This window comes from Periplaneta americana, chromosome 14, assembly GCF_040183065.1.
Source record: "Periplaneta americana isolate PAMFEO1 chromosome 14, P.americana_PAMFEO1_priV1, whole genome shotgun sequence".
Taxonomy (NCBI): Eukaryota; Metazoa; Arthropoda; class Insecta; order Blattodea; family Blattidae; genus Periplaneta; species Periplaneta americana.
This window is the reverse complement of record NC_091130.1, coordinates 13961993-13986481: the sequence shown is the minus strand read 5'-3', so window position 1 is coordinate 13986481 and position 24489 is coordinate 13961993. Positions and strand designations below refer to the sequence as shown.

Here is a 24489-nt window from a genome sequence, read left to right as displayed (position 1 = left end):
TGGGCTGTGTTGTTGAGCATTAGTTTAATCAAAAGTGCATGCCTGCGTGTGTTACATATTAATTTTGTGTAAAATGACTCATACTGAGAGAACATTGGGGTCATTATTATTTATTTGTAGAATTGAAAGAGAAACCGTTTTAGTTGGACATATGAAACAAAATTTGCTTACAAAGATAGGAGATCGACACCACATTTACATATTAAAATGAAGGATAGAGGAATACAAAATAGATATTTTCAATGTTCGTGGTATAAGAAATATCCTTGGCTAACAGGGTGCTCTGAGCAGTGTTGCCACGACCTATTCACGAATATCAGGAGAAAACCATCGAAAAAAACAGGAGATTACAGGAAATTAATTAAACATTAATTTTCTCTTCTTATAATATTAATTACAAAACAGTGTATACTGTAAGAATGATGATACTGTTTTATTACTATATAGTACGTCCCTAACCAATGAAATGGAACAATTTTGCTAAATATTACTACTGTCATCTTTATTCAGCGTATGTAAGTAAGACATGCAATTTTGTTTTCACACAGTAATGTCTTGCTGACAATGTTTCCCATTAAAATATATTAATCAGGAGTTTTTTTGTATATTAAACTATTTTCGAACGAGATTTATTTTAAAGATGATATTAAAGACAGTACTGCATTAGCTGCGATTATAACAGACGAAAAATTATTCCTTTTCCTGTTTTTGCATAATTACCCTTTAAACTGTTCATAATTTTTCCACTCTGATTTATAACTCTGGGAAGGAGTATTTACTTTTTCCTTTCTTGCTGGGACACTTTCACTCATTTTAAAGATTAATGTGCACGATATGTAACACAAAAATACCATTACCTACACTTCACTCTCTCACTGTTTCACGTGTTCTCGCTCTTTAAGCATCATTATGGCGACGCGTTATGAGCAGGGAGACACAACGAGCTGGAAGAATATTCTTACTTCTAGCTCGTTTGGGGGACAAATGAAAATATTGTTTGACTTGTGTATAAGATGCAAAAGTAAGACATGGTGACATAATATAATATGTAATAAATTGAAAATCCGAGCATAGAACTAAGTGACTGCAGCTTGCCAAAAACGAAGGAGAAATTCGGACTTTTGACAAAGAAAGAAGTAGAGCAGTAGGTTCAATGGAAAAACAGGAAATCTCCTGCTTAATCAGTAGGTATGGCAACACTGGCTCTGAGACAAGTTATATTGTTATATCTGTATTCTGTTTGGGGTGAAAATGAGTGGTCATTATCTTCTTGTGGGGTCTGTGTCACAAAAAAGTTCTGGCAGAAAAACATCTGCTGTATAAAAGCTACAGCCTACCTACTATTTACACCTTACCTTTGCCACTGGTAGATAAGTCTTGAATCACTTTTGCCATACCGTATTTTTTCCAACATTGACATAGAAACCAAAGAGATTTCCAATTTTAGATAAAATTTAAAATTTGCTACTTCATTCACTAGTGACTGAAGTAAAATTTTATCCATCCTTATTGTTAAAGCATTACTTTAGTAATGAGATTTCAATTATTAAATTGTAACTTTATAGGTAAGTGTTGAAGAAACCTACAAATGACTTATCAAAACCACTTCTGACAAGAAAAAACACATTGTAATTGTAATATTGTAAAAATTTGACTTGTTCTACATCTTAAAGCTTCATTGCTCATGTAAGATCTATGGAATATAATAAATGAAATGAAAAAAAAAATCTTCTTGGTTCACTTAGAATTTGATATAAGACTCAACAATTAATATAAGTGAGTAGTTTAATATCGAAGACGGACATCTGTCGTCTCCATAGTTTTGATCTAGAGGCAATTTTTTATCCAATGCCACCAGGTTGTCTTTTCGACATTTCTGGTCTTCTCTCCTGGCCGTGGCTTAGTTGTAACCCACTTCTGAGGTTGGGGTGCCTGGAAGGCGGAGTTACATTACCCCGATGATGTGATAGCATGATTATGATAATGTGGTGCCAGGAGAGGTCTTAAATCTAAACTTAACCTAAATTCCAGACCATGGACGGACAGGAAAAATTCCTGTGCTCTAACCGGGAATCGAACCCGGGACCTCATGAACTATAGCCAGAAGCTCTGACCACTAGACCATGAATCTTTATATCATCTAGTGTTGGCTGCAGAATTTATGTAATCTGTGTTTCTGGTTTTATTCTGAACATTTGCTTGGAAACTTAGTATTGTAAGTGAAATGTAGCATCTTGCATATGATCTTTGTCTCAGTCTTTAGCAAGAATGATCAAGTCATCTTTATTGAGTGTATTTGAACAATTTGTAGCAGATGAATTACTGAGAGAAAAAAAAAAACTAATTAAAGATAAGAACTTCTTCAAATCTTGATTTTACTGTGTCCCATATTTATATTTATTATATATAGTAACTTTTTTCTTTTAACTTACATACTTTTTTAGTGTTATAATTTTAAAATTGAGTCATATGAATATTATTTGCAGTTTTGTATAAGCATAGTGGGTTTCTTGTGTTTGCTGAATCTTACACGGATTGTAAACACAGTAAATGAAAGCTTAGATATGTTGTGGAATAGCACTGCATTGACTACTGTAGCATCAAAACAATTTTGTTTGGATAAAACTTTCTTTTTCCATTACAACATACTTTTCAAAATAAAGTATAAATAGCAAATATTTCTGATGTACATTACGCTGAGATTTCACTATATTCACAAAGTGTAATTTTTATGCATTTGTGAAAATTCTGAAATTTCACTTGCTATAAATTTATCAGTCAATTAACTTCTACAATCTGTATACAAATAATACCAATCCAACAGTTTACGAGAAAAGGCATTACAGAACAAAAACAAGCAGTCAAGTACATTACATTATAGAAAGCATAACTGTTGGCATTTTTAGACCCGCAACAAAAAGTTTGATCAAGTATCATCTACTTTAAATACTTTTATAAATGTAGTGTTAGAGTTTGCATATGGTTTCACTATAACTGGAAAGAGCATGAAAAATTGTATAAAAAACCACAGCTATCTAAATTTCAGGTCAGATGTCCGTCTTTTATATTAAGCTACTCAAGTGTAAGATTTTACTTCTTACAAGTGTGCAGACATTTCATTATGAACTTCAAGGGCTCAAAAATGTTTCATGTATTGTCCACCACTGTCAGGAATTTCCAATATGGTTATCAACTGTAACGTGTAAGAATTTGGGCATTCTTTATTTCGAAGTTAAATATAGTAGAATCCCTCTTATCCGGTACCAAAGGGACTGGCTAGTTCCAGATACGAGATTTTGCCGGATAATTGAATAAATACCAGTATACACAAAAAAAAAAAAAAGTTCGTATTTCAAGATGCCAAATGTTGAAACTGCAGCCATGTGAGGCTTATTTCTCTATCACTTACTCATAATTGAATAAACATAAAAACTGTGTGGATTTTCATTATTAAAACAAATCACACAACATAAATTATACACTAATAATTCTAGGTTCGAATGTTCACTAAAAATTAAACCTCGTGCGAACTTTTTAATATGGCAACACTGACGGGCCGAACATAACTAAATAAAAGTAAAAACTGTGTACATTTTCTTTATTTAAACACACCATATAACACAAATAATACACTAATTTTGAGTTCGAATATTCTCTGAAAACGAAAATTCGTGCGAACTTCCTAATGTGGTAACACTGATGGCCCGAACATAACTAAATAAACGTAAAACTTGTGTGGATTTTAAAATTAAAACACATCACATAACACAAATAATACAATAATTTTAGGTTCGAATATTCACTAAAAATTCGTGCAAACTTCCTAATGTGGCAACACTAACGGCCCAAACATAATGAAATAAACATAGAAACTGTGTGGATTTCATTTACTAAATACATCATATAACACAAATAATACACTAATTTTGGGTTCGAATATTCTCTGAAAACGAAAATTCGTACGAACTTCCTAATGTGGCAACACTGACAGCCCGAACATAACTAAATAAACGTAAAAACTGTGTGGATTTTAATTAAAACACATCACATAACACAAATAATACAGTAATTTTAGGTTCGAATATTCTCTGAAAACGAAAATTTGTGCGAACTTCCTAATGTGGCAACACTGACAGCCCGAACATAACTAAATAAACGTAAAACCTGTGTGGATTTTAATTAAAACACATCACATAACACAAATAATACAGTAATTTTAGGTTCGAATATTCTCTGAAAACGAAAATTTGTGCGAACTTCCTAATGTGGCAACACTGACAGCCCGAACATAACTAAATAAACGTAAAACCTGTGTGGATTTTAATTAAAACACATCACATAACACAAATAATACAGTAATTTTAGGTTCGAATATTCTCTGAAAACGAAAATTTGTGCGAACTTCCTAATGTGGCAACACTGATGGCCCGAACATAATGAAATAAACATAGAAACTGTGTGGATTTCGTTTACTAAATACATCACATAACACAAATATAATACACTGATTTTAGGTTCGAATATTCACTGAAAATATGAAAATTTATGTGGCAAAACTGACGACCCAGACTGTGGCAATGTGGCAGATTTAAACTTTTTTTTTTAATCAGCCAAAAATGCCGTTGTTTTGGTATTTCCAGTTATTTGGTTGCCAGTTACGAGGGATTTTAGTGTAAATATCGGACAATAATCTAGAACAGAGACATGTATGAAAAATTCCACGTACAGTACCGGTATATAACTTGAGTTTCATAATCTGATAATTACTTCGAAATGCAAACTAAAATTAAATGAAATATCTTTTTCTCTCTTTCTTCTTCTGTGTAACCTCTTTTCACGATTTACAATCCAATGTAGTGTAGTGAAGGGTACATAGCTATGGGCCAACACTTGACAGATACACATTGTGGGCCTCTCTGGTCGTGTGGTCACTACTGAGACAGCACAGAATAGGTCATGAGAAGGTACAAACATTCAGTCTCATGGACGAAAGACAAAAAATTAAATATTACCTTTTAAATAAATATAAAGTGTAACATAAAATAATAATAAAACTATACCAACATATCAAAACATTGTCTTGAAAATACTAAAAGTCTGAATTAGATGTTATTTTATTAAAACAATGCATGATGGACATGTTTGAAATACAATAGGCATGTTGAAAATGCACATATTTTGAGAAAAATTACATATCTACTGATCAGCTAGTTCATTAAATTACACTTCAAAGAATTTTGTACTGCCTTGAGAATCTTAGTTGACGTTTTGCATATTTCATTAAATTATTATGAATCGTGTGGACATTAAAGACAACAAAAACACCAGCCCTCATTAATTCAGAAGGATGTCTTTTTTTTTATGACAGAGCCTTAGGCCTACTTTGTTGTTATTCACAAGTGCGTGCTTGTAGAAATCACCTGCTTCCTTAAATATAGCTGCTTGGGTGATAACAATTTTTAGATACGATCGATAAAGATGTCCCTGGTCATTGTTATTCAGGTAGTGTGGATAAATTATTTCTGAGGTAATGGCAGCTGCAAGATGAAATTCATTAGGTTTACTTTTGCTTATTGTAGGCGTTATTATAGAATAATTTTTATTTATAGTCCTAGGTTTATTGCATTTATTTATTTATAGTTAGAAATAAATTTAGGTTTATTTTATTATTTTTTTTATTTTTCTTTTATTGCTGTAATTACTGTATAATTGTAATGGTATTATTGTATATTATATACCACTGCCAACGGGTGTATACCCAATTGTAGTGTTAATAAATACATACATCTCAGGTTATAAAACCAATAAGAATCCCTAACTGTCTCACAGCCATTTTATTTTATTATTATTCCTTTATTAACAACGCTGTATAACTACTAGGTTATTTAGCATCGAAGGAATTGATGATAGTGAGATGGTATTTGGCGAGATGAGACCGAGGATTCAACACGGGTTACCTTATATTTGCCTAAAAGTTGGGGAAAACCTCGGAAAAAAACCCAACCAGGTAGTTAGCCCTAGCGGGAATCGAACCCACACGCTACTGTCTGAGCTATGCTGATGGCTCTCACAGTCCTGCAGAAATATTTCCACAAATCAGGAAACACAGTGGGCAAGAGACGGCTGGTAAATTTTGCTTAGAGTTCTCTCAAAAAACAAAATTAGTTTACATATCATAATCTTATGACACAAGACCAACTTCACTTTCCTTCTGATGAAAGCTGTGCTAAATATTATTTTTGCCTTAAAAAATCCATCGTCCTCAGCTGACGTGATAACTACTTGAGAACTGCTGTTGTTTGCTAATGCTCTTGGCTTTGCATGTCCTCCATTTGCTGCCAACTTGAGAACTAAGGAGAACGTTTAATCATATGTGTAAATATATTAGATTATCTCACTCTTCCAGCTGAAACATCTCTCACCGAAAACTTATTCACAGTGAGAGTATTAAGTATTCACTATCTTATGCATTAGAATTATGCTTTCTGTTTTGCTTTCTCAATAAGTTCCCTGGAGATAATGAGACGCTGGATTTGATTTGTGCCTTCGAAAATCTGGTAGATCTTGACATCTCTCATGAGCTTCTCTACAGGATACTCAGAGCTGAACCCAGCTGCTCCAAATATCTGAAACATAAGTTTTTATTTGTGTCTTTTTTACACGTACTTATTATACATTTAATAAAAATTATAAATACTCTTATATAATATCAATAATCAATTAATTATCTTAATACGAGGCGTGTTTTTAAAGTAAGTTCCAAAAAGAATTCGCCCGCCTGTAATGCGAACCACTCCCGCACTGCTGTTTTCACTTCATCGTTGCCATTAAAACGTTGACCACCGAGGAACTTCTTGAGGTGCAGGAAGAGATGAAAGTCACTCGGAGCCAAATCCGGGCTGTAGGGGGGGGATGGTCAATTTGTTCCCAGCCAAATTTCGAGATGAGATTTTGGGTGTCACGAGCTGTGTGTGGCCGAGTGTTGTCATGAAGCAACACAATTCCATCGGTCAGCATCCCACGTCTCTTGTTCTGAATTGTGCGACGGAGCTTCTTCAAGGTCTGACAATAGGTTTCTCTATTAATGGTTTCACCCTGAGGCAAGAATTCAATGAGTAGGACTCCTTTTCTGTCCCAAAAAACAGTGCACATGATCTTTCGTGTGGACATGGTTTGTTTGAATTTCTTTTTCCTTGGCGATGCAATGTGCCTCCATTCCATGGACTGCTGCTTTGATTCAGGTGTCATGTGAGACACCCAAGTCTCGTCACCTGTCACGATATGGTCAAGAAACTCATCGCCTGTGAGAAAGTTCAATGCACTGGAAGCTCGTTTGGTTTTGTGTTCCTCGGTGAGCATCTTGGGTACCCATCGTGAGCACAATTTTCGATATCGTAATCGATCTGTCGCAATTTTGTAGAGAACACTCCGCGACATTTGTGGAAAATTCAAGGAAAGCGAAGATATTGTGAACCTCCTCTCCTCATGAATTTTTTCATCGACAGCAAGCACCAAATTGCCATTGATCAAAGATGGCCGACCGGTACGCTGCTCGTCATGCACAGAGACGCGGCCCTCGTTGAACTTCCTAACCCATCTCCTGACCATTCCATCACTAATGGCATCATCACCATACACCTCACAAAGTTGACGATGAATGTCAGCTGGTTTGATGTTTCTCGCATTCAAGAAACGGATAACAGACCGCATCTCACAGTCGGCGGGGTGCTCGATCACTTTAAACATTTCAACTGATCACAACTAACCACACACACGGACTGAAGCTCTGAAACTGCATGCACAGCTTGTCTGAGGACTGAAGAAGAAAACACGCATGCGCAAAATAACGACTGCAGCGATGCGACGGCTATAATTGAAAACGGAACTTACTTTAAGAACATGCCTCGTATAATATTAACAATTAATATAATTTATTCATTTATGAATGTTTGGGGAGAGAGATGAAATTTAAACAAATAAACAATAACCACAGTAAAACTTGGAAAATTATCAAAAGCAAAGCATTATAACTTCTAGTTATATTTTCAATATTCTAGTAAAATTCTGGATTACAATTCGAAATGTTTTTTATAATCACCAATCATTTTCGTCCTACTGTCTCCTGCAACGTTCTTATATTCACGGGAATTATATACATCGCAATGTCGCTGTACATTAAATTTCTTAGAGATAATGTGCTTTTTACACAATCAGTGTCCAGGATTTCTTCACAACCTTATGAATACACTCACCTGCACTGCATCACTGGCACATTTGTTAGCAAAATCAGAAGCATATGCCTTGGCAATGGCGGCATAGTATGTGTTTCTTCTCCCTTGGTCAATTTCCCAGGCTGCCCGCATCCAAGCAAGACGTGATGTCTCTATTCCAATCGCCATGTCCGCCAACATGAGGGAAACAGCCTAAGAAGTCAATCAGTAACAAAGAAAATATGTTGTTGTTTTCTAATGCCAGGCGTTTGACAATAAAGTCATTTGACCTCTTGCACTCCAATATTTTTCAAAGATATTATCATGGTCAGCCATGGAAGCACAGATTTTGAGGTGTTCCGAATCCATTTCTTGACACAATGGGCAGTTAGGGGACTGATATATTCCAATTCTGTGCAGGTGTTTGGCCAAACAATCATGGCCTGTTGCCAATCTAAATGGAGCTACAGACGATTTTCGTGGTAAATCGGGAATTAACTGTGGATTATGATGCAGAGAGTTCCATTTTTTCCCTTGAGATTGTGTTATCAAATTTTGTTTGTTGAAGTCTAAGTATGTAGATTTAATAAATCTTTTCACAGAGTAATATGTAGATTTAGTAACAGGTCTGTAAGTAGCAGTGCTGCCCTTCTTTGCTAAAGCATCCGGATTCTCGTTTTCCAGGATTCCACAATGGGATGGTATCCATTGGAATACAATTCTTTTATTGAGTGATATTAATTGAGAGAGCATTTTAGTTATTTCTGCTGTTTGAGATGAAGGTGTGTGTTTAGAGACTATTGATAGAATAGCTGCTTTGGAGTCTGACAATATAACTGGAGTCTTAAATTTATTGATGTGGCATAGAAGATTCCTGCGACTTTCACTTATTGCATCGATTTCCCCATCAAAACTTGTTGTTCCAAATCCAAGAGTTCTATAAAGTGAGAAGAGACAGCACGTAACACCTGGACTGACACCTTGTTCTCTGGAGATCAAGGATCCGCGGTGTATAAATTAAGCCAGTTTTGTGGAGGGTACCTAATATTAATTGTCTCTAAAGACAATTGTTTCATTATTTCAGTGTTTACTTCTGATTTCAGTATTTATTCTGTTAAATTTAGATTATATTCTATATTTAATAGAGTTAAAGGGTAGGGTTTAATTTGTAAGTTTTCTTTTAAATTCAGGATATTGATTTTCTGTTTTAATTCTTGAACCATAGATATGAAACTTTTTTGAGTTTTCAATCTACAGAGAGGACTGTATGAATGCCAATTGTTTCGTGGTAATCTGATAAGATTTTCATATTGAATCAGTGCTTTCTCTTCTACTGTCTACAGAGGTCTGAACCTCAGAAATGAAACTGAACACTGTAAACTAGCAGAAACCAAGAAAACTTTACATAACAACTACACCACAGGGCCAATTAAGCTAATCTAACATTTTTAACAGAAAGAATTGTGACTATACCTGGTGGTTTGCTATTGGTACACCAAAAGTCTTTCTCTCCAAAGCATACTTAGTTGCCTCATCAAGCGCCCTTTGAGCTATACCACAAGCTCCTGACCCAACCTGTGAAAATCCAGAATATTAATATCCTCCACTTTTAGTGCAGCTTCTGTTTTCACTTGATTAAAAGTATAAGATATTTTAAAAGTAAGAAGTAAATTTATTGCTCACATTTATTCAATTGCCATACAATCTTAAAAATTCTGGCACTGGCTTATTACACAAGAAGTGGGATGTTTGCATCACTATGGCAACGAATTTGTTTCTGATTTTTCTGGTTGTCGTGTTATCAGGAGTCACTTTACTGTAACTTGGCCTGCAAGATCGCCAGATATTAACCCAGCAGATTATTTATTGGTTGTGGGAAAAAGAGTTCCTGAGCAAATCTACGGCAATTGTTGAGTTAAGGATTCCATCACACATATTTTGACAGAATACGAACTCAGATCTGCTGTATACAGCATTGAAGAGAGGCTGTTACTTGTACAAGAACAAAATGGTGGACACATAAGACTACATCTGGTGCAAAAAACTCCATTTCCTGTGCAATATGCCAGTGCCAGTTTGTATAGAAAATAAAGAAAATATGAGCAACTAAAGTTATCTCTTACTTTTGAAAAACATTATATTACAACATCAATTCCATAAAATAGTGCATGACTAATGATATACCTACGTAAATACGATATTTTTTCCAAAGAATTAGTACACGAGTGACGAGGTTAGAATTCTCTCTCTTACACTTGACTCGGAATTCCTTTATTTCTACTATTCTCATTATTCATACAAATAATGGGAGACATGACATGTCGAGAGCAATAACACTCTCAAATCATATTTAAATACACTCACTAACAAAGCAAAATACTATAGATAATAAAGTAAATTTTCAGTAAAAATTGTGTTCCCAAATAAAAGAACATATTTCCAGAGAACTGAGTATAAAAATATCGTACAAAGTAATGAAAAATGAGAAGCCAACAAAGTATAGAAACAACAAAAAAATGCTAGTGTCTTCACTAACAAGGCAAAATACTATAGATAATAAAGTACATTTTCAGTAAAAATTGTGTTCCCAAATAAAAGAACATATTTCCAGAGAACTGAGTATAAAAATATCGTACAAAGTAATGAAAAATGAGAAGCCAACAAAGTATAGAAACAACAAAAAAATGCTAGTGTCTTCACTAACAAGGCAAAATACTATAGATGATAAAGTAAATTTTCAGTAAAAATTGTGTTCCCAAATAAAAGAACATATTTCCAGAGAACTGAGTATAAAAATATCGTACAAAGTAATGAAAAATGAGAAGCCAACAAAGTATAGAAACAACAAAAAAATGCTAGTGTCTTCACTAACAAGGCAAAATACTATAGATGATAAAGTAAATTTTCAGTAAAAATTGTGTTCCCAAATAAAAGAACATATTTCCAGAGAACTGAGTATAAAAATATCGTACAAAGTAATGAAAAATGAGAAGCCAACAAAGTATAGAAACAATAAAAAAAAATGCTAGTGTCTTCACTAACAAGGCAAAATACTATAGATAATAAAGTACATTTTCAGTAAAAATTGTGTTCCCAAAGGAAAGAACATAGGTCCAGAGAACTGAGTATAAACATATCGTACAAAGTAATGAAAAATGAGAAGCCAACAAAGTATAGAAACAATAAAAAAAATGCTAGTATCTTCACTAACAAGGCAAAATACTATAGATAATAAAGTAAATTTTCACTAAAAATTGTGTTCCCAAATAAAAGAACATATTTCCAGAGAACTGAGTATAAAAATATCGTACAAAGTAATGAAAAATGAGAAGCCAACAAAGTATAGAGACAACAAAAAAATGCTAGTGTCTTCACTAACAAGGCAAAATACTATAGATAATAAAGTACATTTTCATTAAAAATTGTGTTCCCAAATGAAAGAACATAGTTCCAGAGAACTGAGTATAAACATATCGTACAAAGTAATGAAAAATGAGAAGCCAACAAAGTATAGAAACAATAAAAAAATGCTAGTGTCTTCACTAACAAGGCAAAATACTATAGATAATAAAGTACATTTTCATTAAAAATTGTGTTCCCAAATGAAAGAACATAGTTCCAGAGAACTGAGTATAAACATATCGTACAAAGTAATGAAAAATGAGAAGCCAACAAAGTATAGAAACAATAAAAAAATGCTAGTGTCTTCACTAACAAGGCAAAATACTATAGATAATAAAGTAAATTTTCACTAAAAATTGTGTTCCCAAATAAAAGAACATATTTCCAGAGAACTGAGTATAAAAATATCGTACAAAGTAATGAAAAAAGAGAAGCCAACAAAGTATAGAAACAATAAAAAAAAATGCTAGTGTCTTCACTAACAAGGCAAAATACTATAGATAATAAAGTACATTTTCAGTAAAAATTGTGTTCCCAAATGAAAGAACATAGTTCCAGAGAACTGAGTATAAAAATATCGTACAAAGTAATGAAAAATGAGAAGCCAACAAAGTATAGAAACAATAAAAAAAATGCTAGTATCTTCACTAACAAGGCAAAATACTATAGATAATAAAGTAAATTTTCACTAAAAATTGTGTTCCCAAATAAAAGAACATATTTCCAGAGAACTGAGTATAAAAATATCGTACAAAGTAATGAAAAATGAGAAGTCAACAAAGTATAGAAACAATAAAAAAAATGCTAGTGTTTCATGGAAAAGATACAACTTTCCAACCTCGCCAACATAAATCAAAATCTTTGTCTAAAAAATTGGATAGTCAACCTTAAAAATTATACATAAACGTGGCAATTATTTTGGACATTATAAGACCTGGGAAATATATTTACTGAAACATCCACGTAACATATAATTTCATTTTATACATCCTAATTACACACTTTTAACATTTTTAGCACTGAAGATTTGGTAAATTTGTTATATCTTAAACTACTTTCCTGTGTTAATTGAAATTATGGTGGTAATTTATCTTAGTTAATAGCTAGTTTCGGCTTCATTTTGGCCACCTTCAGATTACTAGTGAAGTCCTTACTTGTTTCCAGTTATTTCCTTTAGTGCAGTGGTAGTGTTATGTCAAATAGGGTGTGTGTTCTGAAATTTAATTGTGTATTGAGAATATGTTGTGGATGTGTTTTTGAATGTCTGTACAGTTATATTTCTCATTGTTTTAGTGTATTTGGTTTCTCGTTTTTCAATTCAATATGAAGGATTTCCATGTCTGTTTCTATGTTATTGTAATTGTGGTTGGTGTTGGTGGCAAGCCAAAACTATACTTGTTTTTTTGAAAGATGGGACATCACATTTTAGCAGCCGAGCTTGGAACTACAGTGCTATGTTGCCAATATGGACTAGCATGCTGCCAGCTGATGGAAGCTAGCAATTGATGTTAAGATGGCTGACGTTAAAACATTCATTGACAATTGACGCGAAGGTAAAAAAACAATACAAAAATCGACAGAGAATCAAACACGAAACATATCAATGCTAACATTGTGTGCACAATAAATGTCGCCAAAGAGAGCTATTAAGCATTCGCCATGTGGGAACGGCAAGTTTGGCAACTCGACCGTTGTTACCATAGCAATAGGCCTACCACGCTATGTGACATTCATTGTTTTTCTGATCGCAATGCTCCTGTCATGTCCCATCTTTAAAAAAACAAGTATAGTCATCAGTGGCGTAGCGTCAATGTAAGCTAAAAAGCTTAGCTTCCCCAGTTAATATTAATTTCATAATAAACCTGCAGTTTATGGAGAAAATTATTCATTAATTTTAATAGAATTTATATTTACGCGTTAAATATTGTGATGCGGCAGCTCAGGATTATTTGTGATGCAGCAGTACATAAGAAGCCTGCACACATCAGCTTCCAAGCAGACCGGTTTCTTCTGTGTAATCCACCCCGCAGATTTTCCATCCCTTTTAAACTACCCTAGTCGCAAGGCTCGAAAAGAAGCTAGCTTTAACATTTAAAATAAGTAGTTTCCGAGTTATTCCTATTCGTCAGTTGTGTTCAGTTGAAGTGTTAGTGTGCATTGTGGCTGATATAATAAATAATGAGCGAAATAACAGTTCCTGACACTAATTTACTTGAATTTTTTAGGACAATTGTATTATCAAGACTGACTTACGAACAAAAGTGTGATTTAAAAAACAAATGACCGACTCCCTTGCTGTCAATGAAGGACACAACCAAAAGACAGACGCATACTTACGTAATGATACTAATATTGTGATTTCTCTAAGTATGACAGAGAGTGAGCTAATGTTATACATATACGTGTCTATTTGTTAGAGATATGTGTAAACCGTGAAATCGTATTTTATTACGTATCATTTGAGGTCATGCCTTATTGGTGTTACTTACGATGTTCCAACCAATCTTCGACTGCTGACTTGAAATTGACTCTATTTATTTTAAGACTGTATTTTTGTAATACATTTTCTCATATTGCATGAAAGACAACTTGAGTTAGCTTCCCCTGCTCAAAATTTCATGCTACGCCACTGATAGTCATTAACTAAGGTGAATTACCATCATATTTTCAATTAACACAGGCAGATTGTTTATATAACAAATTTACCAAATCTTTAATTACATTTCGTAGTTATTAATGGCAGACTTACCGTAGGACGGCTTCTATCAAACACTCTCATTGCTATCTTGAAGCCTCCACCTTCACCCTGTACAACGTTTTCTTTGGGCACTCTCACGTCCTCAAATGTGATCCCTCTCGTGTCTGAACACCGCAGTCCCATATTGATCTCCTGCAAGAACTTTAATTATTAACTATAGGGATGAAGAACTTACCAGCGATTATAAAATAAAAGCCTAAAGTGAATACATAATTTTTTCGGAATATGTATTATATGTCTTTCTCGTGTTAAATTCTATCGTACCTGGTTAATATGATACAACCCCAACATAATAGACAACATACGGTAATATGGAAGATAAAACATAATCACAAAAAACATAAGAATAGAACACAAACACAAGAACAAAAAAATACATCACACTAACATACGAAAATAAAAACACAAGATTGTAACCTCATTCAAGAAATTAAATTACAACATCGCATTCAGAACAAATAACACTCTACAACAACATCTCAACACACAAACAACACAAACAAACAAATACAACCACATAGGCGTATACAAACTCAAATGTAACACCTGCAACAACTTCTACATAGGACAGACAGGCAGATCATTTCAAACACGTTACAAAGAACACATCACAGCCATAACAAAATTACAAAACACATCCACATATGCAGAACACGTCACAAATGCTAACCACTCCTACAAAGACATCACCACAGACATGGAAATTCTACACATTCAACCAAAAAGCCAGAAACTAAACACACTAGAACAATACGAAATATACAGACACACAAAAACACATCCAAATGAAATTCTCAACACACAACTCAATTTCAGAACACACACACTCTTTGACTCCACATTACACTACACAAACAAATCCTCACAGGAAACAAAACAAAAGGCGCCAAGACCAGCAACAACCAGTTCTGAAGAAGGCCCATACAAGGCCGAAACATGTTAACCAGGTACGATAGAATTTAACACGGGAAATACATGTAATACACATTCCGAAGTGATATAGTGTTAAAAGTTGTGTAATCAAGATGTATGTACATAATTTTTCTAGTCATAAATTACACAGGATGATTAGCGAGGGCAGATTCCTGGTACTGCATCGTCCATTACCTTCTACACACATGTTGCAGCAATATAGGAGATTATGGGACACACTATATATGAGATAGGGAAAACTGAACACAGTAACTGCCATAGACAGCAATCTCGCAGCTTGGTATGAATTTCGACAACTTAGGTTTAAGGTCGGCCTAGGACACAATGCATGAGTTTCCTTTATCAGATGTTGCACCATGCTTGCATTTAGTCAGCTGTCTGAATTCTTTTGAGATGGATGAATATATAATAGGATGCGAAACTTACTGAGTTTCCCATAACACATGCTAGAGGCGCTAATGTAGAAACTGATCATGCTGCCATCCGTTGGATGGTGGAGAACTTATTACATCTAGCAGTGCACCAAGTAGCGAAAACAAAAACTAATTACTCCATGCATTTAGCAGCGCACCTGGTGACGAAAATGTTAAACTATGCAGAAAATATTCCTTCCCTCCCATCCTCATCGATATTCTCAACTAACCCAATTTAAAATAAAACATTTACATTTTTATTTCTCACACCATCTTCCACTGAAAATTCTTACCGGAGCCAACAGGAAGATAAAAGAGACGATCTATTTTACACTACCCAATTAAAATATAACCAGACAGAGACAGAAAATAAAGCAAAAGGTTAGATAATTGGGATTGTATTCTTTGGGTATTTAGCGCAATGGAAAAGTCTGCAAAAACTACTTAGAGAGTTCAATTTATTACATTACTATTACTTTACAATACATTCAACAACACTATTTTTACAACGTCCATAAACATCACTGTTTAACATGCCCTGCTTATACACACACGTAATATCACTTTATGTCTACTGATTAGCAAGTTTTTGGCTGCCATTTTGTCTTCTCGAGCATTGCCTGTTCGTCTTGAATGAAAGGATAAATAGAGAACTCTGGGTAATCTACCCAACACGTAGTTCTAATCCTCACCACCCACGATGTCGGGCACTAATCATCTTATTTGAACCCCCTTCCGTCAGATGGTGCTGACCGCAGTTTCGCATCCTATTATATATTCATCCATGATACGTATTTTTAAACATGGTTAGATACATATTTTCCTCGTTGAAACGTAACTATTGAGGAAGTTGTATAAGTTATGTTGTTCAACTTTCCAGAGGCTACACAACCATCAAAACATTGTGTTGTCAAATTATTTAATAAGTGGCAAGAAACAGGTTCCGTTCTCGATAAGAATGAATGTTGTACACGACTAACACACAGGGTGACCAGATGTCCCGGTATTTGGTACAGTGTTCCAAAAAGTTTCCTCAGGAAGCAAAAATGTCCCAGTTTCTATATACAGGTTGAAACATGTCCCAGTTTCCTTGTACTGATTAAAACATCTTAAGAGCAGCTCCGTTTAGGTTCCAGAATTCATAGTAACCGTCAGAGCATGGTCAACTTGATTTAAAACTACGTTAGAAAAGCAAGTCGGCTGTTCCATCCAATTTTACATTTTTTTTACGAGTATTTATGCTATGAACTGTTGAATTAGTTACAAAGTTTTCACGATTACATACAAGAAAGTTTATTAATGAACAAATATACTGACAAGCCATGGGCATTATTTGTATTTTTTGAAAATGGTCCTACAAGATTTCCTAGATTTGGTACCTGCTATTATTCTAATTACTCTTTTTTGTAGTAGGAATATACTGTTACTATCTGTGGCAAACTATAATCTACCCAAAATAAAACCGTCCTTGATATAAGCACTGATGGAAGTGAAACTCTCATCTATGACAAAGGAAAGGTGAAAAGAGTTCTTTAGTTTTTTATTTACTTATTTATTTTGTATTTTTGTATCCTATATGAATTGTTATTTCACAATAAGGTACGAAAATAGATTTGAGTATGGTTGTCATTTACCTATTATAAGGACATCTTCAACAAAAAAAAAACAATGTTTATTTCAGATTTTAGAGTGGGTCACTTGCTGAAACTGCCAATAAGTGTACGTTACCTTTTTGCCTAGTGTTAATCCAGGTGTGTCCCGATCAATAATAAAACCAGTGAAAGCTTTACTTGCAGGACACTTGGGATCAGGGTTTGTTCGTGCCAAAACAAAATACCTGCAGAAGAGAAATCACCAGTAATAAGCACAACATCCAAATACAAAAATGATTTTATACACACGCACAAACATACAGTATATCTAGTATGGTTACAAAATTATACAAGCACCTAACAGCACTTATTTCTAGGGTCATTTTCAGAAATAAAATTTTATCTGTACAGATTTTCAAGTACCAAAATCGAAACATCTTGCAATGTGAGGATAATAAATGATGGTGGATATTTTATATAAATTTACGTGGGAAATGCACATACGGAATAAAAATAAACAGAATCACGATAAAAAATATATACAGTATGCGGCAAAACAAGCAATACTGAAATTACCGCTCATCTGGTGTCCATGTTTCCCTAGCAACCAAATATTTATTTATTTTATACTAGCTGTACCCATGCGCTCCGCTGCACCCGTTAGAAATAAATATAAAGTAATTACATAATTAAAATTGTACATTTGATCCAGGACATTCGTGTTTGATAGAAGGATAAATCGTTTAGTATGTTACTTAATTTAAATTTTATTTAAAAAAAATTAAAATGCGATCATTTTGATCCAGAGAGCACTCATTTGGTGCAATGACAATTTCTTTAACATGTTTCTTAATTGTTATTACATGCAACCATAGTTTAATGAAGATTCAGATATCATTTAGTTTTAATGTGTATACTTTATATTATTTGCTATATGTTTCCATTGAATTATGGTAATAAATTAATTTTAACCTTTTTTTTTTACGTTTTCAGTAAATGGCGCTTGGCCCACTATGGTTCTGAATCCTTCAAATAACTTAAATAGTGATACAGTATATATAGTGATATGTAATTATATTTCTTTCTTTCGAAAATGTAAGAATTCACGATCTCCTATGTACCATTGCCACGGAATGAATAAATGTGTTTTTTCTTCCTACTCAAAAATTTTATATTTTGCACATAGGAGTTATTGCAGGAACAACAATGCTATAATCTGAGGCGGCGGTGAAAATGTATTGTATTGTTATTTTAAAATCTTGTACATCCTTAAATATAAGTCCAATAAAAATTTTGCATAGAATAAAACTTATTGGAAATCATTTTTAAACAAACTTTTGTTATGTAACATTTTTCACATAAAAGCAATAATAAGCGAGATAATTCGATTTATTTAATTCAGGCCCCTTTAAATAAAATATTTTGAATGCCACATAGCCTACAATCTAAGTTACAACGAACTTAATTTATATTTCAATTTTCATCGAAATCCGTTCAGCCATTATCGTGTGAAAAGGTAACAAACATCTAGACAGACAGACAGACAGACAGACAGACAGACAGACAGACATACAAACAAAAATTTCAGAAAAACGATTATCGGTCTCAGGATGAATAATTATACATGTTAACACCAATTATTTTTTCAAAAGCGAAAATTACCACAAAAATTTCGGTTACAGATTTATTAATAGTATAGATGATAGTTCAACATATTGTACAGTAGCGTGCAAATTAATCCGAACACGACATATTTTTACATTTTCTGTCATTGTTGGCCTCACAGCTGCTCATACCGCTTTAATTGACATCTGTAGTACGTGTAATTTCATTGTTGAAGGTCTGTCGTTATTATTATGTGACATTTTGCCTGTCGTTTTGTACTTATAAGCATTTCAGTTGTGTTGAAGACTTAATACTGCAATCCTGTGTACATTCTGTCGTCTTCACAAATGGATACAACTCCACGAAAACGGTCTAAAATTATAACATTAGCAGAGCATTCTTCTATGACACAGAGGCAAATTGCTGCAGAATGTCACATCGGTTTGGCTACTGTTAATTCCATCATAAAACGATTCAGGGAGACTGGATCCATCACACCCCAGAAAAAAGGAAACTGTGGCCGGAAAAGGAAGACTTCACCTGCAGATGATCGTTTAATTGTCAGGAAAAGTAAATTAAATCCTAGACTAACTGCTGTCGACTTAACCCGCGAGTTAATGGCTACCACTGGGGCGAATATTCACGTCACAACAGTGCGGCGTAGGCTTTTGGAAGCTGGACGAAGGGCTCGTAAGCCTATTAAGAAGCAACTGCAAAAATGCAGTTATGTGCAAAAAAAAAAAATACCCTTAATGTGGGCAAAATTACATCAACACTGGATAGTGAATGGCTGGAAGAATGTACTTTTTCCGATGAGTCTCATTTCGAGGTCCACGGCCACCGTGTTTCTTACGTACGGAAAGGATCCGAAAAAGTAACAGCAGCTCATCTCCAACAAGCACCCAAATATCCCCCTAAAGTAATGTTTTGGGGTTGTTTTACACATGAAGGGCCTGGAGCATTAATACCTATCAAGGGAATGATGAATTCTGACAAATATGTTCACTTATTGGAAACCAGAATCGTACCCCAGCTGCAAAAATCATTTCCGGATGGCAGAGGTGTGTTCCAACAAGACCTGGCACCATGCCATACGTCTCGAAAAACTACAGAATTCTTCAACAAGAAGAATATTCAGGTACTCCCCTGGCCAGGCAACTCACCCGACATCAACCCCATTGAGAACTTGTGGTCAATTTGCAAAAGAAGAATGCAAAAAATGGATTGTTCTACAAAGGAGATGATGATTTCTGCCCTCATTGGTGTATGGTTTCGCGATGAAGAAATGAAGAATATTGTGGGAAATTAGTGGAATCTATGCCAAATCGTCTCAGAGCTGTTATTAGGAACAAGGGAGGCCACATAGATTACTGAGGTATGTCTTAGATCCTTTTTTTTATCCCGTTTGAGTGTTTTTGCATAAGTAATTACGTTGTTCGGATTAATTTGCACGCTACTGTATATTCAGTTTTGGGGTTAGTGCTGCAATTACGGTTCTCACAACAGAGGAGAAGATGTTTATTGTCGAGCATTATTTCCTGTCATATGGAGTACTGGAATTACAAAAATACTCTGAAAATAAAGATAAGTCATTATAACATGCACGGCCACATAAGACTAATCCTGTACGATGGAATTTCTCGAAGACAGCTACAGTAACATTGTTGTGTTACTTGGTGTCGCATTTGAGTATTATTTGTTTTGACGTATACTGTACATTACTATTTACAGGGAGTGAGAATAATGAGAAAGGAATTGTTGTAAGTGAAGTAGTGAGAAAGTGAAAGTGAGCGCAAATAGGAAAAGTGAATAATAATAGTGAAAAAATGTTAAGAGAATTGGGTAAGTGATAGCAAGAAAGTAGTTCAGCAGAATCTCTCTTAACCGGCACCAAAGGAACCAAGCTAGTTCCAGATCTGAGATAATTGAATAAATACCGGTATATACAAAAAAAAGTTCGTATTTTATGGTGCCAAATGTTGAAACTGCAGCCATGTGAAGCTTATTTCTCTATCACTTGCTGATAACTGAATAAACATAAAAACTGTATTGATTGTCCTTATTAAAACACATCACACAACACAAAATACACTAATTCTAGTTGAAACAGAGCTTCCGGGCTAAGATGCTGTGGTCTACTGGTGCTGACGTTACCAGACGTTTCGTCTACTTCTACGGCAGACATCTTCAGTGGTTAGGTATCCTCGGTCGAAGTCTTCTGCTCGGGATACCTGTAGCAACTGTTGCTACAGGTATCCCGAGCAGAAGACTTCGACCGAGGATACCTAACCACTGAAGATGTCTGCCGTAGAAGTAGACGAAACGTCTGGTAACGTCAGCACCAGTAGACCACGGCATCTTAGCCCGGAAGCTCTGTTTCAACTAGACACCGGCCGTGAAAGCCTGCATGCTAAGACACTAATTCTAGGTTCGAATGTTCACTGAAAATTAAAGTTCATGCGAACTTCCTAATATGACAGCACTGACAGCCCGAACATAACTAAACAAACATAAAAAACTGTGTGGATTTTTCTTACTAAAACACATCACACAACACAAATAATACACTAATGTGAGGTTCGAATATTCCAGTGGCGTATACTGGTTAAAGGGTTTGGGCTACCGCTGACCCTATTATTACACAAAATATATCTAACAATTACTTTAATTTTAATTACTATGGTAAAACTAATAATACAAAATTATTACATTATGTTATATTATAAACTTTTTCTTTTCTAATTTCCTTGGGCTACCGCCGGCAGCCCCGGTAGCCCCGGTAGCCCGCAAAATACGCCCCTGGAATATTCACTTAAAATGGAAGTTTGTGCGAACATAAATAGAACAAGCTGTTCAATATATAATCTGGTTAATGCATTGTACCCAAATACTGTCCTCTTCTGGCCACCAGCAAGACTAGACAGTGAAATATAAAATAATAATGTAATAATAAAATTAAAGATTATGATAATATTATGATAAAAAATTATGAAACATAAGATTTTCTTATCGATGAAGTCAGATTTTTAAAATATGAGTAAGGTAGTTTTCGCACGTAAAACCTTTCATTATAGAAAGATACCAACCAGTTGGCTGTTCCTGCATTTGTGATCCACATCTTCTGCCCATTGATAATATATTCATCTCCCTTCTTCTCTGCTCGTGTTCTCACTCCATTGACATCAGATCCTGCCCCAGGTTCAGTGATTGCATAAGCCTATGACATGAAATCGACTATTTATGTTACTTGTAATTGAATATAATGACGGAAAAGTACCTCAATTGCAGATATTACAAGAAAAAGGGCTATCTAAGTTTTCAAAATAACTATACATTCATAGATATTAATTGTTTACAAGGAATTCTATTCAACACAAAATTATTAGGCTACCTAATTTTAAACTTACTAGAATTCCTTGTAGTAATGTCGAAGCCTAAAAATGAGTTCCTTCAGGCATCAATGTATTATATGACATGTAAAATTCTATGTGAAAAACTGATATTACGTAACTGATATATGAAGAGTCCACTGCAAGAATGATGGATGTTACTTTCTTGTCGAAAATGAACCAAGACTTTCAATGCATAGCTTAAGACATATAGAATGTACATGCAGAGTTATATGGCATTAACACTGATAGTCATTGTCCAGTAATGATCGGAAAATCACAGTTAAGCTTTGAGTGCTAAGCATTCAAACTTTCAATTGCTTTTCCTGCAAAATGTATTCCAAATGACATCCATCATTCTTGCAGTGGACTCTTCATATGTTAATACACGAGAAGATAATGAATTAGGCTTTCTACAAAGTCTAATGAATTGTAAATACATCATCATCATCATCATCATCATCTAATAGTAGGCCTAGGTATATGGATAGATTCCAGTCTAACATGGGAAAAGCATATACAACATCTAACTGAGAAGCTGAGTCGCTCATGTTATGCTTTTCGAGTCCTTGCGAAGATATCATCCATGGAACTTTTAATATCAGTCTATTTTGGATATGTTCATTCAATACTATCATATGACATTATTACTTGGGGATCTTCTCCAAAAGTGACACAAGTCCTCAAATTGCAGAAAAGAATACTCAAAATCATCAAAAAAGTTCCTATTCGGACTGAAAGTATAAAAATTTTCAGAGAACTAAAAATCTTACCTGTATCCTGCATATATATTTTAGAAACAGTGTGCTTTACTCATCAAAACATAGATTCCTTTAAAACAAATTCAACCTATCAAGAGTATAACACCAGAACATCCCAAAACATACATCTGAATTACCACAGGCTTACCAGAAGTCTTAACAGCATATCACATAGAGGCAGCAATTTATATAATAAACTTCCACAGAAAATCAAAGAACTTAACATAAGAAAATTCAAAAAAGAGGTAAAGAACATTTTATTAACACATATGCCATTTTGCACAAATGAATATCTAAATTTAAAATTTTAGTATTTAACGTTTCTTGATTCTGCCCTTGACCATTTATGTTTCAGGTAACTCAGAGTTGAAGAAAAGACAGGGAAAGCAAAAAGAGAAGATTACTAGATAGAACAGTGGAGACTGAAGATCAAGCTTGTCATATATATATATATATATATATATATATATATATATATATATATTTTTTTTTGCATGTCACGTAATATTAAACTGTTAAATTTATTTAGAATTAAGTCTATTTTTGTATTATATTGTATGTTATGTCATTTTTCTTGTGTACTGACGACGCCATGAATGCTTGTAATTCTATCGGCTAATAAAGATCTAATCTAATCTAGTCTAAACTAATCTAATCTAAACTAGTTTTAATCTGCACATAAACTGAGAACTTAAGAAAATGATTGATTGATATAAGGTTTTCGAATCTTAATGTTAGTACAGAATTTATAAAACGATTTAATGCTCTTAATACTAGCAATTTAAAAAGTCTAGCTAAATTTCTATTTACAGTAAATAATAAATGGGAAGAAAAATGTAAAGGGCATTACTTGAGATGAATTGGAATTGTAAATTATTGCTTTTCAGTAGTGAAAATAGCATGAATAGATCTGTTATCTGTAGATAGAAATTTCGTTTTGTTTGGTTCCAATTAGCCTACTTAGAGATGTGCTGTTCAACTGATATGGTCCAAAAATTTAACGACTATGTCAATTGCAAACAGATATTAATAATGTTGCATCTTGGTGTAAAAATTGTCTATTTAACAAGCACTGTTTCCATTCATTAAGTCACGTAAGAGTTACAATTCGAATTACTGATACATTATCATTTGCTGGGAAGTGCAAAAACTGTTCCTTGAAAGTTTACAATCATCAATCGATCACTCCTTCAGCACCAGGTCAAAAAATTTCTGTGATGTGTTCACTATATAAACTTATTTTTCGTTTTGAAATGTACCATTAAGTCTAGAGATCTGAAACACAAGCTAGGCAAGAGTGATTTACTAATGACAAATTTCAGAAATCTATTACCCAGGAAGAAACAATTGAGATACAGTAAAACCCCGATAAGACGCTGTTCAAGGGACCGGGTGTAAACCGCGTATTAACTGGGACCGCGTATTA

At 34.1% G+C, this 24489-nt stretch overlaps 1 protein-coding gene across 3 annotated transcripts in view; it reads right to left on the bottom strand.

The window, feature by feature from the left end:
* Window positions 1–5096: 5096 nt before the first annotated feature.
* Window positions 5097–24489, bottom strand: part of LOC138713166 (medium-chain specific acyl-CoA dehydrogenase, mitochondrial-like) — a 632224-nt gene continuing 612831 nt past the window's right edge. For all 3 annotated transcript variants that reach the window (XM_069845008.1, XM_069845009.1, XM_069845010.1), the window contains 6 exons: window positions 22000–22130; window positions 17445–17553; window positions 14362–14502; window positions 9684–9785; window positions 8253–8423; window positions 5097–6626 (listed from right to left, as the gene is read on the bottom strand). In XM_069845008.1, the coding sequence (XP_069701109.1) occupies window positions 6477–6626; window positions 8253–8423; window positions 9684–9785; window positions 14362–14502; window positions 17445–17553; window positions 22000–22130 (804 nt within the window). In that variant the 3' untranslated portion in view covers window positions 5097–6476. The remainder of the gene's footprint in view (window positions 6627–8252; window positions 8424–9683; window positions 9786–14361; window positions 14503–17444; window positions 17554–21999; window positions 22131–24489) is intronic.